The following is a 10,587-nucleotide window of genomic DNA, read 5'->3' as shown; positions in this document are numbered from 1 at the left end:
AGTCATCCAGACAAGAGCAACACTTACAGGCTGGAAACGGGCAAAAAAACCAGCCAGAACCTAGACTGGTGTTTCTTGTTGAGGGAATACCTGCTACAATTTGGGAAATGGGTGTTTGTCTTGTGCCTGCTGCTAGACCTGAGGCTGCACTGTGGTTACCAGATGGCAACTCATGCCTGGTGGGCTCTTTTCCAGGCTTTTTCTTTTAATTTTACCTGTTAAGAAAACATGAACCTTTTTTTTTTTTTTTCTTTTTTTTGTTCTTTTTTGTCCCTCCTAAGTAGAACTTCATCCAGTTATTTATTAAATGGTATCTTAAATTAGCATTGTTGTAAAATCATTTACATGCTGAATCTTCATAAGTTGAAGTGAACTCAGGATGCTTCAAGTTTTTAGTACTTCATTTTGGGCCTCTGACAACCTGCCCTAGCTTTCAGTAAGCCTTCAGGCAGAATTCAAGGCATCTTTTTCAAGTCTTCATTTAGACTGTGTTTAATGTAGAGCTGAGACTGCCAACAGTTTCTTGTTTTTTTGTTTTTTTTTTAAATAAATCAATAAATGTAACCAATGAAACAACCAGCAATATTTTTGTTTTCCACCAGTTTTTATGTGTTTTAAATGTGTTTTATTCCACATTGTGTGGAATAAATGTGTTTTATTCCACATTGCCTTTATACTGGAGTCCTGCAGTTTATAAGGGCTAGTTTTTTATAACATAAAATTATTTGTTGCATGTATTTTTTTATTGCCAGATACTTACATGGAACGTGAGAAATTCTTAGAAGGGTACAATTGCTGACCTTATTTTTGCAGGTAGTCTCATTTCAGTGAAGTTATCTGCCAAAATAATGTTAAGCCCATTTTCTTTCCTGTTCCCTCCTCTCCTTTAACATCACTATCTGATCTGTGCACTGTTTTTCCGCTACATTAAGTGTTACTGTAGTTTTCTTGATTGCCTGTATCAACATAACAAAATAGTTGGCTCTGGAGTACAATGCAGTAAAATACAGGAATGCACCAACCATCTAGAAATGAATATTGCTTAGTAGTTTTCATTTTCCAACAAATAGAAGTAATAAATACATATAAATGCAAATAATGGAATTCTTCAATCAGAGCCATGCCTACTAAATATATTAATAGTTGTGTGACTTAAATAAACTACTGAAGGTAATGGTGGCAGTTAAAGTCAGTGGCCATGCCACTCCAATCCAGATTTTTCAGCATTTCCACATACCTTCATATGATGTCACCACAAATGAGGGCAGGGAATTAGTCCCAAGTGTTTTAGTATCCAGAAAGAGGACGCTCGTGACTCGTTGATAAAAGTGTTTGTGTGCACACCATATCTGTGATGATTTCTTTTTATTGATCAACAATCAGTGAAGCTCATCACATGAAATTGCATTTGTTGGTGAGGGCATTTATTTATTTTTAAAAAAATATTTAACTGTTTTACAACTGTGAAGAAATTACTAGCTGTAGCTGTGTGTATTCAATAATATTTCCTTTTCCTGTTTTAGGAAGCATTGCAATCATTGTTCCTCTTGTTTTACTGGTGACTTTGATCACTACTCTGGTAATTGGACTATTTCTTTGCAAAAGGAAACGAAGGTAAGTAATTTTATATTGATGTATGAAGTTAAAAAAGTAAATCTTTATGTGTATCTTTTTGATATAAAAAATTCACTTTAGATATTTAGAGCAGATATTTAAAAAAAAAACAAACAACAAACAACCAAACAAAAAACCAACCCAAAACTTGTTTCTGGTTGCACTGAGTTAGTTATGGTTTGGTTCTTGCTGGATCTTGTACATTATTTATACTTATATTCCACATTCACTAGATAATATCCAGTTTGCTCAATCCTGCCAAAGCTGTACAAGTGTTAATAATTTTATCCAGAGACTTAGTGAACTTAATAAACAAGGTTAATGTATTTAATCAGGACCACATAATTAATATTGTTCATATCTATAAATAATTTCAGATAGAGCCTGAGAATTTCCAGTTTCTAGTTACAATTCACTTCAATTTATTTACTTTAATTAGTTCTTTTCAATTTTATATAGGTTATAGTGAAGATGTAAACAATGTTCACAGTATCTACTGTAGTGTAGAGTCTGAAGCCTTCTCCTCATTGATATATTTCTTTAGTATCTTGTATAGGAAACCAAATTCCATAACTGAACAATGAATCTTTTGTTCTCTTCAATGTAGCTGCCCTAGAGGTGATAATGAACTTAGAGGCTGTAGTAGATATTTTGACTTTGGTCATTTCTTCAAAGACCATGTTGGGTGGCAGGGGAAATGGGGGTGTTTCTATTGTATGCAGGCACCTGAGAGAGCTGCTAACTTTCTTGTGTCCAGAGAAAAGGGAAAGTGACGTTAATAGCAATGCAGATCTAACAAGGAAAGATTCCAAATAATAAGGAAGAATGTGACCAACTAGGGGAGACCTGGACTATTTCAGTCCTATAGATTAAAAGAATCTTTTAAGTTACTACCATCTGACAACATGCATAGCTTCCCCCTGCAAACTGTGGTGCTAACTAGTAAGCGTTAATTTTTTAAATCTTCTTTGAAAAGCCAACAGGATGAATACATTCCCTGACCATGCTGTTAGTAATGCTGACCATGCCAGGCTCCATGGATGTCATCGCTTGCTGCTGTACCTAAAGACCAAATACAGTGATATCCAAATCCCAAAAACCAGTTACTGGTCTGTAAATTGTTTAAGTGGAACAAGTTATTGGGAATAGGTTGTTAAATAATAGATCTTCAGTAGAATAATAGAACTAACCTCAATGAAGAACTTTTTTTTTTTTTCTTAAAATTATATCTAAAAATGTATTTTAGGATTTTTTAATCTCTCCAAAGATGACTGTCAAATATTAAATTAGATGTAGATGTTCAACACTTGTATGCTACAGATAAGTACTTATTTTAGGAAATGTTTTTTTCTATGCCTTTTCTGAAAAATACAGATCCTTTAATGTATTAGATTTCAGACATTGACTGTATCTTTCTCAACCAAACAGCAGGACTTGACTATTATCATCCTGTCTATGAGCTCCCTATTATTCCCTTGTAATTCTAGAGAACATATTGCATTGGGAAAAATTACCCTCTTGAGATTATTTCAATTGCTCAGACTAAAATCACCTCCTTACCTAAAAGAAATTAATTCAGTAACTAAAACAATTCAACTCAGTCACGTATCTTTACTGATACCTAATTCAAGTTTAAAAATAAGACTATAACTTCTATTAAAACTTGGAAAAATTAAAGTTGAACTTCAGCTTTCCAATAACCACTGACAGGGAATGCAAACTGGAAATCTGAGAATTTCATACATTTTTAATGCGTTGTAATGAAACCATTTGCTTGTCTTCAGATTACAACTGACTTTGGGCAACTGATTTCAAATGGAAGTTAAATGAATGAGCAGGGAACATGACTCATATTCGCTCCATCTTCATTACTGCAGGGAATCTGCAATGAATTTGCAAGGCTTTCCTTGGGAAGTGAGGGAAATCTGGAAACAGTAGGGGGAAGTCAGGCATATGGACAACGAGTGAGCCCTTTCTATTAATTCATGCCACTACAAAACTGAGAAAAATAATAAAAAGATCCTTCCAGCTTATATGAAATCTACATGTAGACTCAGACTATCTATATCTGACTGTCTCTGTGGGAAACATTTTTTCATCCTGTTGGTCTTAGTGATTAAAGAGAAATGAAATAAAATTTGTAGTATTTTAGGATGAAGCATCCAAGAAATTACTTGAAATGTCACTCGCTTCTTTTTTGTGTGTGTGTTTCTGCATTATAGGACAAAAACTATCAGAAGACAACCCATTATAAATGGAGGAATCAACGTAGAAATTGGCAACCCGTCATATAACATGTATGAGGTGGGCCATGATCACAATGAAGGTGGTCTTTTAGCCTCAGATTTTACTGTAAATGCAGAAAAGGTAATTTTTTTCTTATTCTAATGGCAAAATCACTACCTATTTTGTCTTATAAAGGTTTTGACTTTAAATGTTATTAATAGAAACATAAACCAATGACGTTTAGATTTGGCTACACAATGAATATAAAGGCAAGTTAGATTTAATCGGAATAAACTTCATGTATATATTTACAGCTGGTTTGCAGTCTGATGCTTGCTGGTGGACAATATTCCTAGTGCTTGCATTTTACCAAAACAGAGTTAGAACTGAACTACAAAATGAGGTTTTGTCATAGACACATCTCCTCGAGTTGACAAATCGCAACCTATCTTTTTCATCTGGTTGCAAATACTGACTGGAAATATATTGTCGTACAGTTTACCTTTCGAAGTGTGAAAGAGTCTATTCATACATATGGGGCTAACATTTCATATATGAAAACTTCCAAAAGCATAAAGGATTCAGAGTCCTGGCTGGATAGATAGATTAAATGTTTACACAAAGCTAGTAAGTATTATCATTTTCTTGTAAAAGATGCTGTCACTTCTGCAGCACCACTCTTCAGTGATTGAACTCCCTGAGTGATGTGACATGGGATGAACGGGGTAATGCTGCGATATCTTTCCTAGAGCTCCGTAATCAAACATACACCAAAGGGCAGCCATCATTCTGTGGCATTTCTGACAAAGCAATAACAGGATTACCGTTAGCTCTAGGAATGTCATCGCAGAGTCACATAGTCAGGGTGCTGAATGCAAGAGGTAAGCTGAAAATGGAGTTACTTGCTGGAGGAAGAGTAACTGAGCCGATGCTTATTGTGAAGTCTGGCTCTAATCTTTAATGGACAATGATTTTAAAATGCTGAATTTTATTCTCTTATTGAATGCAAGAATTTTTCATGCTGGAGAGTACCTGTAAATGGATGTTTTTAATTGCAGATCACTCTAAAATAATATTTTTCCTCAGTGCACTGTTGATTTAACAGTGTTGATAAATACACATGGAAAATGCTCTGTTAGCACAGAAACTAAAATTTTCTGTTTATACAGGCCAGATACATAGGGGGAGGGCCCACTGCATTCAAGCTTCCCCACACAGCTCCATCAATCTACCTAAACTCTGACTTGAAAGGACCACTATCAACAGGGGTGAGAAATGATGATTCAAATCCATTTCATTCCACCACAGCCCCTTTCTAAAGAAAGTTTGTCTATCATTTTTGAATAGAGGCATTTTCTGTTTGTTTTTAGTTTTGTTTTTCTTCTTTTAATGGGAAGAGGAATGGCAGTAAAGAATAAATTTTCTATTTTAAGTTTACATACAAAATTTCATCTCTACCCATCATTGTAACATGATCTAAAACTGCAAATGTGTCTTTGCAAAGGAACGCAAAGCCAGTAAGCAATGTGACACTTTGTCATCTGCAATGGGTGGAATAGGCAACTTTTAGCTAATTAAATGAGTAGCTGACGTAGCTAGCCAGCCTAAGGAATATCTGAATCCTAGGCTCAGAAAGGGTATTGATCAACAGAGAAAGGAAGAACTAAGATTCTAGACATCTTTCATTCCTTGTTACCCGGGGTGTATTCAGGAAAGTAAAGAAAATCGACCCACTTCTGCTTTGGGTAGTTTAAAGGTTATCCACTTCTGACGTACACAAATTAATTTACTTATTTGGTAACTTACTGATGTTCCACTCAGTGTTTGTGTAAGCAAAGCTGTGCTGTTTCATTAGTTATTAAAGAAAAGGAAGATTTTATCCACAAGGTACCCTTTGTGGTTATTATAGGTAAAAAGCTGAAAACCTAGTTGGATAGCAGGTGTCTTCTAGGAGGCAAAAAAGGCACAAACAATGAAGGAATTAGTGGAGACGTTTACATGATAACCCTTGGATAGTGCTTTCTCCTTAGCATGAGTGATAGGAGACATATAACTTTTCATCCATGTTATACGTCCTTCTATGCTGTCAGACAGCTTTCTGCTTTGCAGATTAAAAATGGACTTGTCCTGAAGTACCACTCATTTCAGTAGATTTTTTTTCATTACTGTCCAAACTACTAAAATTGTTGAGAAAATACTTCTCAATCTGTAACTACTATGATATATGAACAGTTATGCTGGTTTATTATTAAAGTTTAATTTACATTACAAAAGTACTGAATTTTTGGTCAAATCATGTTGTATATTTGGGCCACAGAATTCGAAAACATGGTCAGCTATTGATGGGATGCTGATGTCTTAGAACAGGTAATATATGGAAACTGTTGGTTGCAGTTTTCTACTGTTAAACTTGTCACATGGTCTCACAGTGCACCTTCTCTATAAACTTCTTCATACCTATTCTGAAACCTTCCAGTGTAATAAGGTGGACAAGTCAACTTCAGAGACATTTTTCAAGGTTTTTATTTTAATTTTTGCCATTGTTTCTATGGTTTTAATATCATAATATGCTGCATGTCATGTCATTGATTATTTTAATAGCATGTATCATCACAAATTTAATTTTTAACTAAATAATTAACTCATCAGGTTTGCAGAAGTCCAGGTATCTATTAAATATGTCCAATTATATTTTGTGTGTACTTGTTCTTGCTTTAACAAGACCATTTCCATTTCCATAAACGTTTATTTTGATTTAATCCAACTGATCTAATGTATGTTTAATTTCTCTGCAGCCAACAAATTACGCCAATCCAGTATATGCAAAGTTATACATGGATGGACAAAACTGTCGAAACTCCTTAGCAAGTGTTGATGAAAGAAGAGAACTCCTTCCAAAGAAAATAGATATTGGGATAAGGGAGACTGTGGCATAATCTGCTGTTACCTTTTATACTCTGTATAAATGTATAAAATATAAGGATTACTTTTCTATGTACCAACAGTATTATAATTGTTTTGGCATCAGCATTACCTCTGTTTTTTGTTTGGTTGATTGTTTTCTGGGTTTTTCTTTTGCTGATGACTTTTGACTGACCATTTGTAAGGTATTTTTATGAAAAAGAAACTGCACTACGGTACAATTTACAACAATGCTGCTGAAATAACACACCTTTAAATTTGTTAAAATTGCGAACAACATATTCGTTTGTAGCGTGAAAATGAGCAATCTATTTTCTATGAACTTTTTTGGTTCTACTTAATCAATGAAGATGGTATCTGCACTTTTTCATTATGTAGTCTGGAAGCTGTAGTACAGTGTGTAATTTTGTTTATTTTAAATGGTGAAAGAATGATTGAATGGTCTACTCTCTTCTTTGTGCCCATTAGAATTTCTCTTCAGATCCTGATAAAGCTAGATAACTTTTCACAAACAAACATAAGTTGCTTTTAAATTAGCTTTAGGTTGCCAAGAAGTAAACAAGACTATAGAAATGAAACATCTAATGATCTGCATGAACACAATGATTATGTTTCAGAAATTCAGTGACTGTACATGATATACTAAACATATATACCATGTAAACAAGCTTTGTATTTATTAAAACCTTATAGAACATAGTAACGATATATCTTGGAAGCTGAAACCTTACTTGCTGTGGGACAAAGCGTATGAACTCCAAGAGTCCTGTAGGACAGTAGCCACCCTAGAGCACAAGAGGGCATTGCCTACACATGCATTATATGTTTATTCACTTAATCACATGCATTACTTATGGATTCATAATTCCCCAACACATACCAAGCAGTAGGGAAAAAACCAAATCCCAAACCTTAAGCACACACAGATGATGACAGCATTCAGTTTTGACAATCACAAAAAAAAGTCATACCTGTTTAGAGTTACTGAAGAATACAAAACACAGCAGTTTCTGTACGTGAAGATAAACTGAGGTGAAACATAACCAATTTGCATATTAGTGAAACCTTACCTAAGCCCGAGTTTCAGTAGTCTGGGTTAAATATCAAAATCCAGTTATCGAAAGTGAAAAGCATCAGTATGAGTTTCCAGCACTTGCTCTGACCTGGTCTGCTTTCTGTTGTTGCTAAGAGGAAAAATCTGACTCACCTTTTTTAATTTTGATGGAAATAAAGAATACAATTTCTTTCAGGTTTGAACTGAATTGAAATATTTTATACATAACTTTAAAGGCACAAAAGACTTATTCACACCTATACTGTGGAGGACTCTTCCTTCCTCTGCTAGACATGACTGACTTTTAGCTATCATAATATATTAACCTAACAGATTAAATATGTTTGTGGTTGCTCTTTATTCCCTTTGTACAAGCATTACAAAAATAACTGCTGTTTTATAAAAGATTTTTGTTGTAATATTGTGCATGCATACTACCTATTTCTAAACTTTGCCATATTGGGGCCTTTATAAAACTCTTGATTTATGTAATACTAGTGCAATTTTGCTTGAACAATGTTATGCATATCATAAACTTTTTCAGGTTCTTGTTTAAGTACATTTTTTTAAATTGAACAGTATTTTTCATTTTGGTTATAATAGTCATTTTGCCTATGTTTCTACAATGAAGTGTTAAATACTTTATAAAAAAATTGTTGACTGATTTATTTAAATGAAAATCTACATACTTAAATCAGTGTGTTGACTAATTTTTAAATTTAACACATAAAATGAAACCTAAAGAAGAGCAAGTTGAAGGGAAAGAACATTGCTTTGTACAGATCGCTAAATTCCTTTTCTGAATGACAATTTTCCCTTTTTATACAACTTCTATTTGAATGTTTTGGCAGCTCTGCACACACTTGGATAACTTAAGTGTAAAGCTGTATATTATGTCAATAGAATTTTAAAGCTATTTTATTTTCTATAAAAATATCGTATTAAATGGTTTCATACCATACAGCTATGATTCCACAGGTTCTGCCTTTATTCTGCTGACATAATCAGAGATGGATTTGGCCCTCAACCTTTGCATAATTAGAGTTGTTATGAGGTGTAACTAGTTGGTCTTTTCAGAAACGTTACAGTTTATTTTCTGTCAGAGAATCTCATATCTCTAATACTCAGATAGAACTAAATTTTAACTAGTGAGTCTACAAGTAACATGAGTTTGAAATCATAAACTCTTGTATAGACCTGATCAAATTTATTTTGTGATGTCTTATGTTTCCTTTTGGTGAGACTTTTTATTTACACTTGCTTAAGTGTAAATTGCTTTTTTAAAAAATTAAATGTATTTATTTCCTTAGAAATACATGGTGGATTTTTTGAGCTGTTAGACATTGGATATTAGATGAGAATCTAGTCTTACATTTATAGGCAGAATTTTTATGGAGATATTGAGCTCTACCACTGCCATGCCTTAAAGATCTTTAAATTACACATCAATGTAATAATCCTCAATGGATGTTTTTGTTTGTTTGTTACTTTACTTTACCACGGTTCTCCACTGGAACTGTTTCTCAAAATCTTTTAACAGCCCCAGGATCCCCAGGCTCCATAGCTGTGCAAAACACACAAGGAGCTGGAGGGTGGAAGGTTGAGAAATTAATCAATAACCTATACGTGCATCCTCACAACTTGAGTAAAATAATTTGGGGCAGGAAATTCCATAAACTTTTACAAAGAACAACAAAACATTTTAACTTTGTACATTTCCGCAGCCTTTTTGCTGTTTTTAATGCCACAGATTCCTGTGTATTTTAAGCTTAGAAGAAAAAAAAAAATTGGATAAATGTGCCTGTATCACTGATTAAAACTTCTGTCTCTTCAGGGTATAGTTGCAAGGCTTTTTGTGGTTGCTTTCCTGAAGATACTAATGACCTTTCATGTGAAATGCTAGTACTGTATTATTTCACTGAATTCATCAGGGTAAAATTTTTCTTCCACAGTACTAATGATTTTTCTTAGCAATGTGATGCAGTTTGTGGGTTCCATAAATATCAGGTATTAAAATTATTCAGGGAAATGGAACTTCTGATAAATCTAACCCTGAAATGCACTATTCATTTACTTTTTACTTTTAGACTAAGGAATGGTTGCAGGTTCCTGGGTGACCATGATACAGCTTTGTCTCTCTTTATTTTCATTACCCACATTTTTGTTCAACAGAAAAAAAAAAATACATGAGCTGGATGGGTTGGGTGACACGATGTGCTTCATCACAAACTAGGTTCTTAAATTCTCTGCTGAATGGAGAAGCTCTATGCAAAACATATGAAAAAAAGTATTTGTGCTGAACCTTATGGAGTTGTGCCTAATGGATCTTTTTTTTTTTTCACAGAGGTTATATTAGTATGTTGACAAATCACAACAGTGCATTGGAGTGGCTGCCTTGTCACAGGCTTCTTGTTCTATGCGATTGTTTGCATAAACACTAAATTATGACAACAAAAGTTCAAAATGACACATTGTGATGGATGATGCTCTTGTTACTTTGATTAGTCATTCCCCACAACTAAGATTACCAGCGTGAATGCAGTCCTGTTGATAAATGCACTAGGAAGCACAATTGAGGATATTTATTTTGAAGTGCATTTTTAAATTGGTCTTTCATTTCCAAGACAGTCATGGGGTTTGATGTTTGTAGAAGGAAAGCTCTGTAGTGGAATGCCTTTAAAACTTCTACTGAAGTTTATTATCTATCAGTGAGATATTGTGGAGAAGGTCCTAATATAACAGTAGTTATTTTATTTTTATCAAGCTCTTAG

At 33.9% G+C, this 10,587-nt stretch overlaps 1 protein-coding gene across 1 annotated transcript; it reads left to right on the top strand.

The window, feature by feature from the left end:
* Window positions 1–1,523: 1,523 nt before the first annotated feature.
* Window positions 1,524–7,296, top strand: LOC104519969 (low-density lipoprotein receptor-related protein 1B; the record flags this gene model as incomplete). Its single annotated transcript, XM_010170540.1, has 4 exons — window positions 1,524–1,614; window positions 3,837–3,981; window positions 5,010–5,108; window positions 6,636–7,296. Coding segments are annotated over 4 exons (476 nt in total), but the record flags the coding sequence as incomplete, so codon positions are not given.
* Window positions 7,297–10,587: the final 3,291 nt, after the last annotated feature.

Source organism: Antrostomus carolinensis, unplaced genomic scaffold (assembly GCF_000700745.2).
Source record: "Antrostomus carolinensis isolate BGI_N321 unplaced genomic scaffold, ASM70074v2 Scaffold41696, whole genome shotgun sequence".
NCBI classification, from domain to species: Eukaryota; Metazoa; Chordata; class Aves; order Caprimulgiformes; family Caprimulgidae; genus Antrostomus; species Antrostomus carolinensis.
This window is presented reverse-complemented; position numbering and strand designations above follow the sequence as displayed.